The sequence below is a fragment of the Lactuca sativa genome, chromosome 8, assembly GCF_002870075.4.
Source record: "Lactuca sativa cultivar Salinas chromosome 8, Lsat_Salinas_v11, whole genome shotgun sequence".
In the NCBI taxonomy this organism is placed as follows: domain Eukaryota; kingdom Viridiplantae; phylum Streptophyta; class Magnoliopsida; order Asterales; family Asteraceae; genus Lactuca; species Lactuca sativa.
The window spans coordinates 325,755,805-325,776,824 of NC_056630.2; the positions used below are offsets into that span (position 1 = coordinate 325,755,805).

At 39.0% G+C, this 21,020-nt stretch overlaps 2 protein-coding genes across 2 annotated transcripts; one reads left to right on the top strand and one right to left on the bottom strand.

Annotated features, from left to right (window-relative positions):
* Window positions 1-9,396: 9,396 nt before the first annotated feature.
* On the top strand, window positions 9,397-12,660 carry LOC111911550 (O-methyltransferase 1, chloroplastic). The gene is made up of 8 exons (XM_023907308.3): window positions 9,397-9,587; window positions 10,972-11,263; window positions 11,358-11,512; window positions 11,575-11,695; window positions 11,798-11,922; window positions 12,019-12,147; window positions 12,229-12,393; window positions 12,462-12,660. Exons 2-8 carry the CDS (start codon window positions 11,038-11,040, stop codon window positions 12,531-12,533), a joined length of 993 nt encoding a protein of 330 aa, XP_023763076.1. The 5' UTR covers window positions 9,397-9,587; window positions 10,972-11,037; the 3' UTR covers window positions 12,534-12,660.
* Window positions 12,661-12,722: 62 nt separating this feature from the next.
* LOC111911551 (gamma-tubulin complex component 4-like) lies at window positions 12,723-17,113 on the bottom strand. The gene is made up of 14 exons (XM_052765991.1): window positions 16,848-17,113; window positions 16,134-16,425; window positions 15,876-16,012; window positions 15,669-15,767; window positions 15,478-15,580; window positions 15,123-15,395; window positions 14,937-15,020; window positions 14,752-14,838; window positions 14,185-14,240; window positions 13,940-14,116; window positions 13,543-13,857; window positions 13,296-13,449; window positions 13,077-13,199; window positions 12,723-12,974 (listed from the first exon to the last, which is right to left on the bottom strand). Exons 1-14 carry the CDS (start codon window positions 17,009-17,011, stop codon window positions 12,909-12,911), a joined length of 2,130 nt encoding a protein of 709 aa, XP_052621951.1. The 5' UTR covers window positions 17,012-17,113; the 3' UTR covers window positions 12,723-12,908.
* Between the last annotated feature and the right edge of the window lie 3,907 nt (window positions 17,114-21,020).

Genomic DNA, 21,020 nt, shown 5'->3' on the forward strand with positions numbered 1-21,020 from the left:
GTGGTGAGGAGTCGGGCATTTCAGCTGACTACCGAGGAGGCATGCGCCGCACCCGATGTGGTGACGGGTATGATTCTTTTCCTCTATTTTATTTTTATGATGTTATGATATTGATATGTGCTCTGTGTATATGCGTTAGGCTCGTTCCATGTGAACGGTATCCCAGTTCAGGTGTTGTTTGACTCGGGTGCCACCCGATCATTTGTTTCTCTTGCACTTAGCAAGAGGTTTACCGAGTCTTCAGGCATGTTGGATTGCCCTTTGGAGGTAAAGATTGCCGACGATCGATCGGTGCGAGCATCATCAGTGTTCAGAGATTGTGTCCTAAGGTCGTTTGAGGAGCGCTACTTGGTGGATTTGGTTCCCATTCAGTTGCGTGGGAACAAGGTGATTATAGGTATGGATTGGTTGAGCCCTAATAGGGCGGTGATAGATTGCGCACAGTAGCTGGTGCGGATCAGGACCTCAAGTGGGGGAGAGTTGGTGATTCACGGCGAGAGGCCATAGCGTGGACCCACAGTATGTTCAGCAGCGAGAGCTAGGCGCTACCTGCAGCAGGGTTGCGCTGGATATGTCGCGTATGTTATGGATACCCGGGAGTCGGGTAAGGCGACAGTGAGCAAGGTTCCGGTGGTACAAGACTACGCTAATGTGTTCCCAGAGGATCTTCCTGGAATACCTCCGGAGCGATAGGTAGAGTTCAGGATCGACCTAGTCCCTGGTGCGGCTCCGATAGCCAAGGCACCATATCGATTGGCTCCTCCCGAGATGCAGGAGTTGTCTACACAGCTGCAGGAGTTGTTAGACAAGGGATTCATTAGACCGAGTAGTTCACCCTGGGGAGCCCTGATTCTGTTTGTGAAGAAGAAGGACGGGTCGCATCGGATGTGCATAGATTATCGGGAGCTGAACAAGGTAACGGTGAAGAACCGTTACCCACTCCCGAGGATTGATGATCTCTTTGACCAGTTACAGGGAGCATCTTGGTTCTCCAAGATCGATTTGTGTTCGGGTTATCATCAGATGAGGGTCAGAGAGGAGGATGTGCAGAAGACCGCGTTTCGGACGCGCTATGGCCATTATGAGTTCGTGGTGATGCCGTTTGGGCTCACCAATGCCCCTGTCGTGTTCATGGACCTCATGAACCGCGTGTGCAGACCGATGCTGGATCGGTCTGTGATAGTTTTCATTGACGATATCTTGGTTTATTCCAAGACGCAGGAGGAGCACGAGGGGCATCTGCGAGAGGTGTTGGAGACCCTGAGGAGGGAGAGCTTATACGCTAAGTTCTCCAAGTGTGAGTTCTGGCTGCGCGAGGTGCAGTTTCTCGGACACCTTGTCAACCAGGATGGGATTTCGGTGGATCCGACCAAGGTGGAGGCCGTGATGAGGTGGGAGGTTCCAAAGTCTCCATCCGAGATTCGGAGTTTCCTGGGATTAGCGGGCTACTATTGGAGATTCATTCAGGACTTCTCCAAGATAGCCGTACCCCTGACACGGTTGACCAAGAAAGCCGTGGTCTTTTGATGGGGGCCTGAGTAGCAGGCAGCATTTGAGGTTCTGAGGCAGAGATTGTGCGAGGCGCCAATCTTAGCCCTGCCAGAGGGCGTAGAGGATTTTGTGGTATACTGTGACGTGTCTATTTCAGGTTTGGGCGCGGTATTGATGCAAAGAGGGCATGTCATTGCGTATGCCTCGAGGTAGCTGAAGCCTCACGAGGCGAATTACCCGACACACGATTTAGAGTTGGGAGCAGTGGTCTGCGCCCTCAAGATTTGGCGGCATTACCTCTATGGGGTTCGGTGTACCATTTACACGGACCACAAGAGCCTGAGGTATCTCATGGACCAACCGAATCTGAACATGAGGCAGCGTCGGTGGCTTGACGTAGTAAAGGATTATGATTGTGAGATCCTTTACCACCCGGGGAAGGCCAATGTGGTGGCCGATGCGCTTAGCCGCAAGGCGGCGCCAATCAAGGATATTTGCGTGCGGATGACAGTGGTGATTCCGCTATTGGAGCATATTCGGGAAGCCCAGCAGTAGGCCATGAAGGAGCAACACCGGAAGAGTGAGCGCATAGTGGGTCAGGTTTCCTCCTTCGATTATGACAGCCGGGGATTATTGACACTACACCGTAGGGTGTGGGTGCCATATCATGGAGGCGTGCGCCAGGTCTTGATGGAGGAGGCGCACAAATCCTGATTCTCCATTCATCCCGGGGCAACAAAGATGTATAGGGATCTTCTTTTAGACTATTGGTGGCCCTGCATGAAGCGGGATGTGGCTTGGTATGTGGAGCGGTGTTTGACCTGCAGGAAGGTCAAGGCCGAGCATCAGAGACCGCACGACAAGATGCAGCCGTTGGATATCCCGTTGTGGAAATGGGAAGATATTACGATGGATTTTATCACGAAGCTTCCCAGGACCGCGCGAGGAGTGGATTCGATATGGGTCATCGTGGATCGATTGACCAAGAGCGCCCATTTTATTCCGATTCAGGAGAGCATATCGGCCGAAAAGTTGGCCGACATCTATATCAGGGAGATAGTGGCGCGGCACGGGGTGTCGGTATCAGTGATTTCAGATAGGATGTGCGTTTCACTTCTAGTTTTTGGAAGAAGTTTCATGACGAGTTGGGCACTCGTTTGCATTTTAGCACCGCCTTTCACCCGCAGACAGATGGTCAGAGTGAGCGGACCATCCAGACTCTTGAGGATATGTTGCGGGCATGCGTGCTAGACTTCGGTGGTAGTTGGGATACCTATCTTCCTCTAACTGAGTTCTCATACAACAACAGCTATCACGCGAGTATTGACCGTCCTCCCTTCGAGATGTTGTACGGGAGAAGGTGCAGGACCCCTATATGTTGGAGCGAAGTTGGCCAGAGGGTCATGGGGAGCACCGAAGTGGTGCTCAAGACGACCGAGAGGATTCAGCAGGTGCGGAGTAGGCTTCAAACCGCTTAGAGTCGGCAGAAAAGTTACGCCGATAAGCGTCGACCAGACCTGGAATTCCAGGTCGGGGATATGGTTCTCCTGAAGGTGTCGCCATGGAAGGGCGTCATCCAATTCAGGAAGCGAGGCAAGTTGGGCCCAAGGTATATCGGACCGTTCAGGGTTGTAGCCCGGGTGGGCAAGGTGGCGTACCGGCTGGATCCGCCAGCCAAACTCAGTCAGATCCACAGCACTTTCCACGTCTCTCAATTGCGGAAGTGCCTAGTGGACGACTCAGCGGTGGTGCCTTTGGAGGATATTCAGGTTGATGACAGCATGAATTACATTCAGTGGCCAGTAGCGATCCTCGACCGGAAGTCGAAGGATCTGAGGAACAAGAGGGTGGAGCTAGTAAAGGTGCAATGGCAGCACCGGAAGGGTTCGGAGTGGACTTGGGAACCGGTAGAAGAGATGAGGGAGCACTATCTCGAGCTTTTCCAGGAGCCAGCGGCAGACTTCGAGGATGAAGTCTAAAATAAGTGGGGGAGATTTGTAGCACCTGGTTCCTGGTATGTAATTTAAACTAAATATTTTTGCATTTTAGCTGGAACTCGGCGAGTTGTAGGCCCGACTCACCGAGTAGGGTCGGGATTTTGAGCACGTTTAAGTTGGCGACTCGACGAGTCCATATCCTGGACTTGGCGAGTCCGCCAGTCTGGAAGAAACTGTAACACCGAAAAATTTTAAATTTATTTTATTCATATTTATTTCATAAAAATGCACATTTTTCTATATAAACACTTTTTATTTAAAATCATCAACAAGGTTTTCAGAACATTATGAAATTCTAGGATCTGTATTCATCACTCTTTTCTCTTGTGTGTGTACAATCGAGCCGCCGCCTTCCCGCGATTCTGAAGAACCTGAAACACATAACACATAACACGGTAAGCACAAAGCTTAGTGAGTTCCCCAAAATACCACATACAACACATACGCCACTCAAGGCTACAATATGACCCTCCGGTCGGTGTGTCTCAGCGGAACCCTCCAGTTCCGTATCGTTGGACCCTCCGGTCCGGTCTATAAACTCCGCATAGCATAAATCACAAAGACATGATGCATAGCATATCACATATAACATAATACTCAATGTAAGCACATAAGACCCTCCGGTCACACATAACTACCACTCAAGGTAACGTATAGTGAGAAGACTCACCTCGGGTAATTCTCGAAAAGTCTCGAACTCGAAATACCGATCTAGCCGCCGCCTAATCACATAAATAAATAACTCTAAATCAGCAATGGCTCTCAAAGGCTAGACAAGTCTTGTACTATGCTTCCCAGAAGGGCAAAAGACCATTCTACCCCTCCCCTGGCCCCATAGTCCACTGGTTGACTAAACACTAAAAATCAACGGATGTCAACGGTCCAACTTTGACCAGACTCGTCGAGTCAGGCAACGAATTGGCGAGTCCACACGCGTAATCAGATTCCTCACAAGGTCTCACTCGACTCACTGAGTCGCCCACCCAACTCGTCGGGTCTCCACTGATCACGAAATTCGGGTAAACTCGATCCGACTCGTCGAGTCCTCCAATGGACTCGGCGAGTCTCCTCCATGACCAAACTCATCTGACCTTTGAGGTCAGATCTGCTTCACCAACTTGTAGATCTATCCTTCTAGCACCCACAAATCACGTAAAGGTCCAAACTTTACGTCCATGCATCATGATTAGAGCCATAAATGAAGAAATAGCCATCTAAATGGAAACTTAGGCTCAAACTCTCTATGTGACTGCATAAAGCTGAACATAGGGACTCTCTGGACCTCCCATGGTCCAGATCTAAGGCTTATTCCACATTGGGACCTCAAACATTCCATAAACCTTTAAAGAGAATGGTTAAGAAACCCTAGATTCATGAAATCAACATCAAACAGGAGAAATGGTCTGATTTGTTACCTCAAAGTGAAGCTCCAGGATTCATAACCTCAGCACATCAACCCCCTCTGGTCCCTCTTTCTAGAATCTCATCTTCTCTTTAGAAATGACACACCAAAATGCTCAAAATGGCTCTTCTTTACTCTCCAAGCTCTCAAGGATGGTTTAGGGTTTCTACAGGGTAAGGATAGCCGCAATTGAAGACCTTAAGGCTCTTTAAATAGGTCCTAAAACCGGACAATTAGGGTTTTCCTCCACAGCGCCGACTCGGCGAGTCCAATGCTCGACTCGTCGAGTCCATTCATTTAAACACGTCACCTGATCGCGCCCCTACTCGACAAGTTAATCCACCAACTCGCCGAGTCCCTTCGATTAAATCAAAATATATAGATAATATAACATACCCAAGAATATGGATGTTACAAAAACCCTAATTTCAAAGGGTTGCACCCTATTTAAACATCGTTTTGTGCCTCATATCAGCCCTCATTGCGTCCAGAACACTCCCTCTCGAAGCCCTAACCCCTCTTTTGGTAATTTAAGTTCTTTTGGTGCAATTCCTTGAAGTTTTGGAGAGAAGAAGAAGGTAGATCAAGAGGAGAGGAAAAAGATCCAGAATCTTTGTGCCATTTCAGAGCTTCTAGAGGTATTAGACTCGAAACGCTCTATGTTCCTTCATTATTATCTCATTAAGAGCTTATGATAGTCATTTTAAGGCCTCTTCTAGTCTTGATCTTTGAGTAATGAGCTTATAGTGTTAAGGGACTTCAGATCTAGGCATGATTGGGCTCTAGGAGCTCGGATCTACTGCCTTTAAGGAGCCATATTGCATGGAAGCCCTAGATCTACTCTTTTAGTGCATTTTGAGCCCTAAAACCTTCATTGGTGTTTATTTATACGTAAAGTTGGAAACTTTACGTTATAATCAAGCCCTAAGAACCCATTTCCATGAATGGAATGCACTGGATTCAAGCAGAATCGAGTATATAGTAATTACATGCATGCGACTCGACGAGTTGTTCTTCGGACTCAGCGAGTCGAGTCGCGAGTCCCCGATTTTTCCCCTTTTGAGTTATGCCAAGTGGGCTCAATGAATCGGAAGCCAGACTTAGTAATGGAGGGACTCGAAGAGTTAATGCCCTGACTCGGCGAGTCCAAGGCAACCTTCTTGCCTCAAGAACAGACTCGACGAGTTGTTCATACAACTCGGCGAGTCACCGACAAGAGTGTTCATCGGATGAAGATGGGCTCGACGAGTTGTTCATACAACTCGGCGAGTCGAATGAAGGACTATTGGATATCTGTATTTAAGGAGAACTCGTCGAGTCATGCCTAACTCGACGAGTAGGTTCGGGAGTGAGGACAATCGACTGGATAGGGACTCGACGAGTTAACGAGCCAACTCGGCGATTCGGGTCAGCTGGAAGTTGACTTTGACATTGACTTTTGGCTTGGTTAGGGGTAAAATGATCATTTTACCCTAAGGGCGATTAGCAGTGTTTGATTGAGTGTTTCGTGGGAATTGCAGCCAGAGGATTTCCGGAGCAGCAGCAACAGACAGACAATTCCCGCGCAGATCAGCAGCTACTTCGAGGTGAGTTACCTTCCAGTAGCGGTGGGTCTACGGCCACAATGCCGGCCCACCAGTAGGGTTCGTATGTTAGGTAATTGTCTTTGTGATATCATCTGGGTTTGCTACTATCTGATATGTTATATGCTAGCATGATATGTTGTATGTGTAGAGTTCGGTTGTTAGGACCGAAGGGTAGTCAGACACCCCAGATACGTCTGACAGCATGTGATGATATGTTTGTATGCTGGCTTGCATGTTATATGCGATAGAGGTAGTAGGAGGGGACCAGTCCCGAGGTTCGGTTGTTTGGACCGATGGGTAGTCAGCACCCCAGAATGGCTTGACACGGGTAGGTCGGCGCCCCATAATGGCTTGACACGGGTAGGTCGGCACCCCAGAATGGTCGTACGGGTAGGTCGGCACCCCAGAATGGCCGTACCGGGTTGGTCGGCACCCCAGAAATGCATGGCAGTATGTATGTGATATGATTGTATGGTATGTGGTACGATGGGGAACTCACTAAGCTTCGTGCTTATAGTTTTCAGTTTTGTTTCAGGTGCCTCTTCAGCGAAGGGGAAGGAGTCGGCGCGGTAACGGCACATCAAACACACACACACTTTGGTTTTCCGCATTATAATGTATTCTGGGATTGTACTCTGACACTATTACTATTTTCATGTGTTGGGTATTTAGACACGAGATATGTTTATTGAAATGATATGATCGTATGATGTTTTACTACAAATATTTTACAAACTACTTAATATAAATGAAATTTTTTGGAGGTGAAATTTGGGTCGTTACAATATATATATATATATATATATATATATATATATATATATATATATATATATATATATATATATATATATATATATATATATATATAAAACTCAAAATCTGTTATCTATTATACTTAATAAATCAAATTTTAACATGTTTCTTTGGTATAATTATGTATATATAGTTGTAAAAAGTTTTTTCATGGATTTTAAATGATTAAAAAAAGGGTTGATATTATTTTTGGGTGTGAAATGGAAAATTTAGACATTAAAGGTTATATCATTTGATAATTAGGTTTTAAAAGGTGTAAGTATTCCATTTTCATTTTTATGTTTTAATTTTTATGCGTGTTTTTAATTTTTCATAAGTTATATATAAAATGCTACAAAAATTATGCAGTTAAAGTAAATTATATATTTGCTTTTGAGACAACATGTTTTTATATATGAGCAATTAGCATCATCTAGAGTTAAAACTAAAGAATGACTTAAACTTTTAGTTATAGATAAATAAATCAAATTTATCAAACAGAACATGTATATAAAGAAGTATTTATAAATTTATGATTTTTTTTCATTTCTAATATTATTATTTTTAAACTGTTAATGTAGCTATGTATGTGTAATATCAGTTGTATATTATATGAAAATATTTTTTTCATCTTTTCTTGTTTTTCTTTATTAAATATTGAATCTTTTTCTTATTAAATAATTATCATATAACATTCTACTTACAAAAATAAAATCTTATTTCAACATTATACTTCCAAATTTTTATTATTTCAACATTATATTTTTAAAGTCTTGTTATTTCTTCATATTTGTGTGGCTTTTTGTGTATACATTTATTAAATTACAATACCGTTCTACATTGAAAGTATAATTATGAGATACAAACAAATGAATATTATAAAAATCATATTTCATATTTATTTATCATTGTACTATCATAATCTTTCATATTTTCTATATATCATCATATTTTAGTATTGTATTTATTTTCATATTTTAACAATGTATTTTGATTTTCTAAATTGTCAATTTGTATAATACATGAGTTTCCAACCTAATTAAGTTAATATAATAACAAGATATATATAATATATGATTTTAAAGACAAAAATATATAAGATCAATTTTATATTAATAAAATAAATATAAACTCGATAAAAAATAGTGACGTTGAAAATGTTGAAAAAACCAATGTACTAATTGCAATAAACGAAAACACCGAAAATAAAATATAAAATAAAAACATAATTACTGCAGTTTACCAATCTTTATAATATTACTATGCTTGTGACACTTTTTTATATATCTTTGTTTACCGTACTTTAAAATATTAAATTTATAATATTAATATGTTTATGATACTTTTTACATATCTTGTTTATAATAAGGCTATGAGGAGGGGAGTACGGTCAGAATCATATGAGTTCTATGTGGCATAGTGAACACCATCTCTATGCGGTTTGGGGAATGTCGTTTGAGGTGTGTTACAAAAATTGGGAACGTTCCTGTCTCTCTCTCTCTCTTTCTCTCATTCTTCCTCCCTCTCTCTATATCTCTCTTCTTTTATCTTTCATCTTTTTATGGTATACCACTCCCTAAATGTGATAAAAAAGTGTGCCAAAATAAAGAAGTGTGACATCACTCTCTCAATCTAAGATTATTTCCAAAAAAAGATGAGTGTACAATTGTCTACTCATATAGAGACTTAAAGTAATTTTATTTGTTAGAGAGTTTTTTATATGTGCAAAATAAAAAAAAACAATGTCCTTGTTAAATATATATATATATATATATATATATATATATATATATATATATATATATATATATTAAACAAGGACATTGTTTTTTTTATTTTGCACATATAAAAAACTCTCTAACAAATAAAATTACTTTAAATATCTCTCTCTCTCTCTCTCTCTCTCTCTCTATATATATATATATATATATATATATATAGTTTTCAAAAAATCATATTTGCCCAATTTTTTTAATATTTAAAACATTTTTATAATCATTTATTGTAATTTAACAATCACTGTAATTATAAAAAAAATAAAATAACTATAATAACCTTCGATTATTATATACGATTACATTATATTTGGAACACAAAATGGAAACATGAACAACGCAAGGAATGACGTAGGGAACGACACAGGAGGGGACCACCTATAGTAGCAAGTTCATCGCTTGTAGTCATCGTCGCTGGACCAACTAGCTCTCCGTCAACAACAGCATCAAGGAGATTCAAAGACATGAGATTTCTTCCAAACGCCACCGTTTTGTCTTCATCAGCAATTTTGTCCACCTGTTTAGGAACATCCGCTTGAGGGTAAAGCCTCTCTCATTGACTTTCTCTTGGTTTCAGTCAATTTTGCAGCAAATTTTCGAAATTCAGTGATTTGGGAGGATAAAACTTGAGATAAGCTGATTTTAGGTTTCCCTTGTTATGCATTTAGATCGACATATATATGTTTAGGAGCATGGAATGTCACGTAAATCCAAATTTAACTTGTAAAAACGCATCACAAAGTCACTCTATAACTATAATTATAAACGTGTTTTAAGACCAAATATGAAAACCTATCGTATGGATTGAAAATCACATTCAATACTTATACCTGTAAAAAAAACTTACTTATACTTGTAAAAAAACATAGAACAAATTACAGTAAATAGAAAGATTGTACAAAAGCCACAACATTCGAAAGCTGAAACTTGTTTTGGTTTTTCTAAATAATCTCTTCTTAACACCCCCTAGATAGAATAAATACGAAAGTAGATTAACACACAACAACAAACAAGATTAGTTTGTGCTTCTAGGTTGTATCCAGAACATGGGCTTGAGAATGTACAACATAAAGTTAAAAACATCAAGTTCCTTCCTTAATTTGCTTTTAGGTATAAAATTCTTGATCTAATATTGTCACCATTGTTGAGTTGCTTGACTTCCACTTGACCTTCACGCTTGACTTTTTGAGCAAAAGCCAAAATGGTGGAGATTGTAGCAGCAGTTGATGGGTTTTTTTAGGTTCCTTTTGTCCTTAATTATTGTATTGAACTTGTTTTCATATATTACCACTTTCATTTAATGTACTCATAATTGGATCAAGAGCAATACAGCACCCTTAATTCCCAAGGAAAATTCATCATTTACATTACCAATACTTGATAATGTGATCTTATTGACCCGTTTCCCTGTTTTGATTAATGTCATCTTATTGAAACTGTTTCTCTGTTTTGATTTTATTGGCTTGTAATTGAATGCGTAATGGATTTTATCTTATTATTATTATTTTTTTTTATCAGATTGTATCTACTTTCATGTATTTTATTAATACTCATCATATATGAATAAAAATTAGGGATAAATAGTCGATTAAAAAGAAAGTTGGGTAAATGTGATATTTTAAATATTTATAAAGGATATAGAAACTTTGCTTTATAATAAGGGTATAATACTCAATTGATAAAACATAATTATAAATTATTAAAAAAACTATTTAAACAAATATTATATTTTGAAAGTTTATTTAAGATATACATAATATTTAGATATTAAACATGGACAAATGATATTTTGTTGTTTATTTAGGGTTATTTTGTTTAGTGTATAAACAAAATAACTATCATTCAGTTGTCAAATTATATAGTATCATTCAATATTTCTTGAAATCGGTTAAAGTTATAAGGTTTATATAGAAGCGAATTGGCAGTTATCCTTGAAACAGGAGATAGTGGAAGATCGAATTGATTAACAAGCTCGCTCTAAATCATCAATCATGGAAGTTGAGTGTTTTATAGGACGCTGCTTTGTACACTCACCAGCAGCTCCTCCTATTCTGCGCCAATCACTGTTTTCCAGTTCAATTCAAAGAAACAACAAAAATGGCAGCCTCAATGTTACAGCCAAAATCTGCTTCCACGAAAATGACCCCCATGACCACCTATTCTTCAAATCCGCCATTTCTCGAGCCTCCTATCGTTTCCAAGAAGCTCTTCGACCAGGTAAAACACTCACCTCTTTTAGGCATATCATCGAACACCTTATGCTCAAAGGAAAGACCATTCTTGTTTTTCAAATTTTGATTGTATAATGCAGAGCCTCTTTTTGTCGATCCTTACGCTGGCTGCTTTGTGCCTCCTGACCTTGACCTTGAGCTCGACAAAAATTCGGATCACCATTACTGCATTGGCACTAGATTTATCGATGATAAGTTGCTTAACGCAACCAAGGGCGCTGATGGAGCTAAACAAGTAGGTACCAAGTTCGTCAAAATTCCCTAAACTTCCTGAATCATCCATCTCTGCCTCTGCAGGTTGTAATGTTCACAGATGGAATGGATACTAGGGCTTATCGCCTCAATTGGCCTTCTTCAACTGTAATCTATGATGTATCACCACAATCAGTATTCAGTAAAGCATCTCAAAAGCTCAAAGGTTCGTAATTATAAGCATCTTCCAACGTTTTAGAAGCAAAGCAGATAATATTTGATTGAATGCGCAACAATCCTTATGATGGATTTTCTTAGAAATTCATAGATGTTGGTGCTAAAATTCCAAGAAGCTGTTTGCTTCTTCATGTTCCTTTGGAGTCATCTGATATGCAACAACTTTTACGTGATAAAGGATTTAATGGTTCCAGACCAAGTATATGGGTTTTCCAGGTGAACAAACCGATCATCTTCTAACTTCTAATCCCATTATCATCATCATCATCATCATCATCATCTGATCTTGCCCCTTTTTACTTTTTACTATAGGGTTTTCCAGTCACAAATTTGGCTAGTTTTAAGGAGATTCTGTTTATGGTTAGTAATTTAGCCATGAAAGGATGTCTGTTGGTGGGTGAATTTCCATTGTGGTTGACTGAAAATGACAAGGTGGCAAAGGTTGGCTCATACTCTAATGATTTTTTTTTACTGTTTTTACTATACCTGTAATGTTCACCATTTTAATGGCTTCTTGGACAGCTAAATGTGGAGACATGGATGTATGAGGTTTTCATGAGCTATGGTTTTCGAGTGCAAATCATAGGTTACGATGATGTGGCAAGAAGCCTTGGTCGAGAACAGGTAGAAGGAATCCCTGATAATTTGCTTTTTGTTGCAGAGCACCTACGATTTTCTGATGATGAGGTAAGAGATAATTTATGGTCCCATTTGAATGTGTGTAAGTTGTTACATGTTTATGTAAACCTTTACAGATGGAGACTTGGAGGATGCAATTTCAGAGGGTCGAGGAAGAAGGTGATGAAGAAGGATTTGAGGAGCTCTAAAGTCTAAACACATTTTGTCAATCCTTATTGCACACAATCATCAATTCTCTTCTTCATTGTCATAATAAGACTTTGTATCATTAAAAGAAATTATCATTACATTTTAAGTGATGGCTGTTTTTTTTCATGCAATGATCTCTTTGGTTTCAAATAAATATTAATGCAATCACTCATCATATAAACAACAGATTCCCAACTTTCTCTGTATGAATACACACATTTCTAATCCTCATATCAAGAAATTACAATTTACATTACATTACGTCACACCATACACTTTAATCTTAGAATCTGATAACCACAAGAACATAACGAAAAGTAAGTTTTTTTTTTGCTATTTCTTACATTTAATTAACCCTAGGACAAAAATGCTGGCTACCGTTGTAGGACTGGGATAGTTTGACGTGGCCTTATCACATTCATAACTCCTTGTGCAGTTTGCTATCAACATTAATTATTACAAAGTCAGAAAAATATATAAATAAACAAATAAATAAAGAGATTTAACTCGATACATAATTTTAACAAGTATTACTGTTTTACCTCAAAGAAGGAATTGAAGTTTAGTCGCAAAAGGAAACGCCTAAGAAAAGGGGCCCGCTGACTTCCCGCAAGCCTGCTACTTCGCAATATTGTGTACAATGAATTCGACTTCTTGTTAAATTCCTGTACTTCCCAAAAAAAAATGTTAAAACTAATATTGATGTCAAAAGACGTAAATACCCTCATCATACATACAGAAAAACGAAAGCAAAAAATGACCTCGGTTATACGTTCGAGTTCAATGGTGCTTGCATTGGTTTCCTGGTTTTCAATCTTCCAGCAAAACTGCAAGCAAAGCTTCATGATTCCATCCAATATTCTTGACACTGAGCCAATATCCAAGAAGGATTGTGATATCAAAGCTGACAAGTATCTACAAAATACCAATTTAATTTAAACAATAAGATAAAAGCAAAAACATACTCTATTTTTATAAAAGAAATATATATATATATAGGTAGCTCACTCTTGATGAAAGTCCACAAGCTGAGCGAAATCACGTGACTCATCTATATGGGTTTGTAATACGTTCCATTGAGATTCTATGACATCAACTTGGATATAAAACTGAAGATTTCTAATCAAGAATGCCATATGTTCTCTAACACGCCACATAGGCCTAAAGCATTGTCTTCTCTGTTGTGATGTTGATGTTGATGTTGATCCATTTACACGTTTGGAAAAATTAGAGTGGTCTTGCTGCATTACTGATTCCCATGACTTCTCTAACTCCATCTGTGTCCTCTTTAACCGCAGTAAATACTGAAAAATCCTGCGATACCTGTTTACATTTTATAGATAAGGATTGTGATTTGAGTTTGGGATTGAGCATAAGGTGTTTGATAAAATGTCAGAAAGAAAACCTGGAGAGAACTTGTTGTGTGAAGAACAATTGTAAGGGCCAATCAATGGAATATTCTAGGGCTATACCATCCCACCCATCAAGTGACATCTCCATTGAAGTATCGGATAACAAACTTGAATCACCATCAACATATTTTGACTTGGATACATCTCCTTTTGTCCCAATTCCAGGCATCCTGGAAGTAGTTTATAAATATCTAATTATTCAAGTTACAATTCTGAAATAGAAAATGCATTATTTTACCTTAGTGTTACTCTTGAAAAATACTTATCATCATCACTAATAGTCTTTGTTACTGCCTGCATTACAAATATGTGAATCTTCATTTCAATCCATTTAAAATGAAATAAATTGGTTCTACTGCATCCAATTTTTTGAAGGGTAAATTACACGAATGATCCCTGTGGTTTAGGGTAACTTGCGCGTTTGGTCCCTAACTTATTTTTCTAACTCGGAAGGTCCCTACTGTTTGTTTTTGTTACACGCTTGGTCCCTGTCTTACATAAAAAGTCTATTTTTCCCTTGATTTTTTAATTTATTTAAATAAACACACCCTCAATCTCATCCTCTCTCCTTACCTTACCTACTCTATCATTTTTCTCTATTTAAATAATTGTCTTTTTACGTAAGATAGGGACCAAACGCGTAACAAAAACAAACAATAGGGACCAAATGTGTAGCAATAACAAACAGTAGGGACCTTCCGAGTTAAAAAAATAAGTTAGGGACCAAACGTGCAAATTACCCCAAACCATAGGGACCATTCGTGTAATTTACTCTTTTTTGAATTAAAAAAAAAAAAAAAAATACCAGTCTGAATGGAACCAGAAGATCAGCTTCAGCAGTTGATTGTCGAGGTGGTAAACGCATCAACTGACGACTCTCCTCAAGAAAACTCTATTTTATACACAGTGAAAATCTTATTAAATTCACATTAAATAATATATATAACAAAATACAAATAAAAAGACGAAAATGGTCATTCATTGAATTACCTGGAAGAAATCGCCTTTTGCAAGAAGAAAGTAGTCTTTGATGGCTTTCAAATGTCCATTTAGATCAGCACGTACAACCACAAGCTGCACATATTACACATTAATTAATGTTCCAAGATATTAATCAGATCATAGAGACAAGATAAAAAGTAAAAAAAAAAAAAAAAATATAGTAAACATTTCTACCTGCCAAAGATGACTTGCTGCAATAGCTCTGATTGAATCAACAGAACCCTCAAATGATCTTTTGTGAAACTCAGATGATTCCTTAAGATTTTGAAGCATGGATTCAATCTTATCAGATTCAGATTGTGGCAAAAGTTCATCTCTCATTAATTTTGTATGTTTTGCATCTACAGAACGAAATGCAGAACTTGGATTACGAAGAACCCTAATTGCTTTTCCAGCAAATAGAATGGATTCTGCCACGTGTAATGGAATATATTCTGGCAACATATCCTGGAACAAACTTTTATGAAAATTAGCAGTTTTGAATAAAACATAAAAAAAAAAAAAAAGAAGAAATTTAGTTATTAAGTACCGAGGAAATATGAAATCCCAAATGCCAATCACTTAAAGTTCCATCATTAACTGACATACGTGTTAACTTCTCAGTCATGTTCATATCTGAGTTTCCTTCTTTCCTAAAAACATTAAAATCAAAATCATCATTTAGACAGCTGTCAACAAACAGTATTGTATCACAAAAAGAACATTTAGAAAAAGTATTACTCAGAGATGAAAAATTCTCCATATTGATCGTGAAGAATCCCATACACCATCCAGGAAGCAAGTTGATTGTACATGACCTGATGTCCATGCCAAAGAAGTCTGTTCACAATACAAAGTTTAATAGTTTGTTATTTTTTATATTCTTTTTGATAATATATATATATATATATATATATATATATATATATATATATATATATATAATACCTCTGAATGCATGTTTGTAACTCTGGGACCCCACAGTGGCATCGTTTATGTAGAAGATTAAGAAGCTTCCCTCCACAAATGCCATCACGCTCAATCTCTAGAATCAGTTCATATAGAGGTGGCAAAAGAACAAAAAACTAAAAAAAAAAAAAAAAAAAAAAAAAAAAAAAAAAAAAAAAAAAAAAAAACTTGAATCATTAAGAGCTAAAAGAACATGAAAAAACAAAACAGTAATACAATGAGATGAAAATACTGCACCTTGTTCAGGCCTTGAGTAACTGTAGCTAAGATGGGTAGATGATCTGAAAGTAACTTCTGCTCCATATGCAAAATGGCAGATCTGTAAACAGAAAGAATTTCTGTAATGCCATTGGCAATGGCCCTTCTATAAACACTCTGATTTTCCATCTTCTCTTTTGGAAAGACAGAAGTGTATGGCATAGGAGACTCATTCCCGGACCTTATCCAGCTTAAATTTCGTGACTTTGTGGCAAATCTATCAAGTTCACGATAGTAAAACCCTAAAGCAATCGTCTTCTCAATAATATCCCTGTGATTCATAACCATAACCACATGTTTAGAAGTTGATACTGACTGAAAGAGTTGCCAGAAATGTCAAAGATGTTAGGATATGAGATCAACCATTGTGCAATTATGATTATGAATACCGAGTTTATACGTACATTTACACAAATCTAGCAAGGACTTCAAGTTTTGTGCCTAAACTCGAAGTTGATTTATTAGTATGGATTATCCTAAAACAATTTCGTGCAACCCAAGGGAAGTGTCGATCAAATCCTCTCATCATCCAAGTTATTCGATTATCACAGCCCCAGACTCTAGCGTATTCGACCAACCAAGCGATAACTTAACTCGTACTCTTAAAAAAATATTGAAATTCAAAAACCCTAGTGATTTGGGGAAATTTAAAGATTGAACAAAAAAGAAAAAACAGCAGATGATGAGAAATACCTTTCGCTGGGCTCGACAAAAGATATGTCGGAAGCAAGCTTGAAGGTACATTGATTGGAGATGGGGTCGTCGGGAGACAAACCAACGGATAACTGCCGATCTCTCTCGTCGACAATTAGGTCTCCTGTGTAGCCTAACAGTGACAGTAGGAGTTCGTGTAGCATCGCAATCACCAACTTGAAAGACGCACAAGAATTTGGGTGGGATCACAGAAAGAAAGATGGTCTTTGCGCTTCTCGTCTTTCAAATATCAAACTTGCAAACAAAAAACGTTCTTATGGCAAGGTTTTTTTCTTGAAAAAAAAATTTCTTTCACTTGAACACCATTAATTTTAGACCGTTAACTTATTATAAAATGAACATTTAGTGCTTTGATTCTATTTTTGTTAAAATATTATTAGTTTATAGGGCATATAAGGACCGAGCATATACGGGCAAGTGATGTGGCCACCTCGTGTGGGGTAGCTTAAGCACACTGCGTCTGGGTCTGATGTTGTTTGGAGCATAACAAAGACAAATATGGTGGTCTCTCTCTCATCCTAATACGATCGGCACTAGCCGGGCATGGGCACCAATCATACCTCAAAATAGGCAAGTCTTATTGCTATGTATGAAGCTACCCGTACACACAAAAACACTAGTCGGGCATGGGCATCTTTTGTGCTTTGAAGATAGCTTCATACATGCCATGATGATACTGAATGTCTGACAATACTTCACGATAATGATTGTGTATTCCCGGTCGTTGGTGTTAGATTCGTGAGCAGGGATCAGATCAAGAGGCTAGTTTTAGATTCATGAGTATGGATCGGGTAAAGAGATAAAACTTGTTATTAGTCCGGGAGTGTGGATTAAGACTGAGTTAATTGTCCTTAGTCCGGGAGTATGGATTGGGCACAGTTATTGATCCGGGAGTATGGATCAGATCAGGATTAAGGTATAGTTAATTGTCCATATTTCGGGAGTATGGATTGTGTACAAATATTGATCCAGGAGTATGGATCAGATCAGGAAGTTAGTTTTAGATCTGTGAGTGTGGATCAGGTAGTTTTAGATCCGTGAGTATGGATCAGGTAGTTTTAGATCCGTGAGTATGGATCAGGGGAAAAGGTTAGTTTTAGATCCGTGAGTATGGATCAGGTAAAAATGTTAGTTTTAGATCCATGAGTATGGATCGGGTGAAGAGGATAGTTCTAGATCAGTGAGTAGGGATCAGGTAAATAGGAAAATTTTAGATACGAGAGTTTAGATCGTGTCGTTGTGAGGATCGATGGGGTGGGATAAGAGTTGCCTTTATATGGTGAAATTGTACAAGTTTGAATGTTCTATATATATAAATATATGATATAACATTGTGGGATGAAAACCCTATATGCTCACCAGGCTCCCAAGTCTGACCCACTCAGTTTTCTTTGTATCACAGGTATCAATACGAAGACATATTTCATTGAGAGATTAAAGGAGATGTAAATCACTAGTGTAAATAAATGTATGTTCTATTTATGCTTATGTATCAGTATCGGAACATGACATCCCGAGATTTAGTTATATAATGAAAATACTTTTCTTTAAGAAATGTTTTGATAAATTCTTATCATATTTTGTTTTGGGAATAAATTCTGCAACCGTTTTCTTTGAAAGATTACTCTGATTTTTAAAAACAAAGCATAAACAAATCGGTCTTTTCTGGCCGTGAAATTGGGGATGTCACAAACCCACTCAGTTTATTTGTATCACAGGTGTCGATACGAAGCTACATTACACTGAGAGATTAAAGGAGATGTAAATCACTAGTGTAAATGAATGTAAGGTCTTTTTATACTTATGTTTCTGTATTCACGATGACATCCCAAAGTTTTAATATAAACAAAATACATATCTTCGGAAATGCTTTGATAATATATTTATCATGTTTTCTGGGAACAAATTCCGCAATATTATTCTTTAAAATGAATACTCTGATTTTCAAATAAGCATAAATAAAATTTTTAAAATGACCGTAAATTTGGGGATGCCACAGTATTTCTATAAAGAAGCTAGCAGACATCTACATTCGGGAGGTTGTGACACGATAAGGGGTGACGGTTTCGGTTGTTTCAGATAGGGATGTTCGGTTTACTTCCAGGTTTTGGAAGAGATTTCATGAGGAGTTGGGTACTCGTCTGAATTTTAGCAAGACTTTCCACCCATAGACTGATGGTGTAACGACCCAATTTTCAAGACCAAAAATTTCTTTTTAATTAACTGACTCATAAAAATATTCATAAGAAAATACTGTGAAATCACAACATCTCATAAAACAATGTATCATGTCTGAAAACTCAAGTCATAAAATAAGAACATGTCAGAGTACAATCCCTGAATATCCATAGTGCGGAAAACAATGAGTGTGCGTATGATGTGTCGCTATTGTGCCAGCTCCTTCCCCTTCGCTAAAGAGGTACCTGAAACCAAAACTGTAAACTGTAAGCACGAAGCTTAGTGAGTTCCCCCATCGTATCGCATACCATACAATCACATAACATACACATACTGTCAGGCATATGAGGGTGCCCGACCTACCCCTTCGGTCCTCTTGACCGGATGCTGCCTAGCATACCTGGGTGCTGGCCTCCCCTTCGGTCCTCTCGACCGGATACTGCCCAGCATATCTGGGTGCTGGCCTCCCTAGCGGTCCTTTCGACCGGATACTGCCTAGCATACCTGGGTGCTGGCCTCCCCTTCGGTCCTCTCGACCGGATGTTGGGGACTATTTCACCCCTCTACTACTACCACATAGCATGAAACACATAATCATATTCTATCTAGTATGACTGGGTATAACCACCCCCTTTGGCTCTATCGACCGGTAACCTTGGGGACTATCTTCCCTACTGTTACTAGCATCTAATATCATATCATACTAGCTCATAACATATCAGGTAGTAGCAAACCTAGATGAGTATCACAAAGACAATCATCTAACATACAACTCCTATTGGTGGGTCGGCATTGTGGTCATAGACCCACCACTACTGGAAGGTAACTCACCTCGAACGAGTAGCTGCTGATAATCTGTGCGGGAAACCTCTGTCTGCTGCTGCTCCGGAAATCCTCTGGCTGTAATCCCCACAAAACACTCAGTCAGAATCTGATATCTACTCTTAGGGTAAAATGACTATTTTACCCCCAACCAAGTCTAGGTCAAAGTCAACTTACAGTTGACCCGACTCGCTGAGTTGGGCCGTCAACTCGTCGAGTCCCTAACCCTTTATCCCTCCTTGTCCACGACTCGACTCGTCGAGTTTAGCAACAACTCGACGAGTTCCTCCTCTACATGAACACCGAATGAAACCTTCATCCGACTCGTCGAGTTGTATGAACAACTCGTCGAGTTCACCTTCATCTGATGAACAAGTTTTGTCCTTGACTCGCCGAGTTGTATGAACAACTCGTCGAGTTCATCTTCAACCATAAGGAGATTGCCTTGGACTCGCCGAGTCTGTTCTAGCACTCGTCGAGTCCCATGAACTCCAGGTCTAAGGCTAAGTCCAATACGTTGGGTCCTTCCTTCGGACCTTCTACAACCCTTCTAACACCCAACTGAGTTCTTTTGACCCTCAAAAGATATGGGACTTTATGCCTTGGACTCGTCGAGTCCCAAGAACGGACTCGCCGAGTCTATAACGTCCATGCCCCATTTCCTCGATTTCTAATGTACAACCTTTGACCAAATGATAGATCCAAGCTCCTAAGCTCGATCTAGCACGTAAAGTTTTGAACTTTATGTGCATGCATGGGATTTTTGAGCCTAAAAGGCTCTAAAGTGGCTCTTATGTTGCATGGGACCTTCATTGGGTGCAAAAGCAACCCAAATCTGCCTTGTGACTCCTCCCAAGACTTAGATTCAAAGTCTTGACCCCCAACCATGTTTGAAATCATGGTTGGCCACCTCATATGGCTTTAAAAGCCCTAAATCTTCCCCAAAAGGGATCTAACAAATGAACAAGCAAGGTGCAAACTTTATACCTTTCAAAGACTGAAAATGATGCACCAAACTCGAATCCTTCAGTCTCCTCTTGATCCTTCTATGCTCTTCCTTCTTCTTTGTGAACAAAACTACCAAAATCACCACAAAAGCCTTAGATCTTGCACCAAAACACTTAGGGTTTGCTATGGAGGGTTTCTGGGAGC

Excerpts from the sequence above, each read along its gene's own strand:
- LOC111911550 (XM_023907308.3), top strand. The coding sequence starts at position 11,038 with ATGGAAGTTGAGTGTTTTATAGGACGCTGCTTTGTACACTCACCAGCA. Across the intron at positions 11,264-11,357 it reads CCAAGAAGCTCTTCGACCAG|AGCCTCTTTTTGTCGATCCT; the intron begins GTAAAACACTCA and ends TGTATAATGCAG. Across the intron at positions 11,513-11,574 it reads GCGCTGATGGAGCTAAACAA|GTTGTAATGTTCACAGATGG; the intron begins GTAGGTACCAAG and ends CTGCCTCTGCAG.
- LOC111911551 (XM_052765991.1), bottom strand. The coding sequence starts at position 17,011 with ATGCTACACGAACTCCTACTGTCACTGTTAGGCTACACAGGAGACCTA. Across the intron at positions 16,426-16,847 it reads TTTGTCGAGCCCAGCGAAAG|GGATATTATTGAGAAGACGA; the intron begins GTATTTCTCATC and ends TATGAATCACAG. Across the intron at positions 15,396-15,477 it reads TGGGATTTCATATTTCCTCG|GATATGTTGCCAGAATATAT; the intron begins GTACTTAATAAC and ends AGTTTGTTCCAG.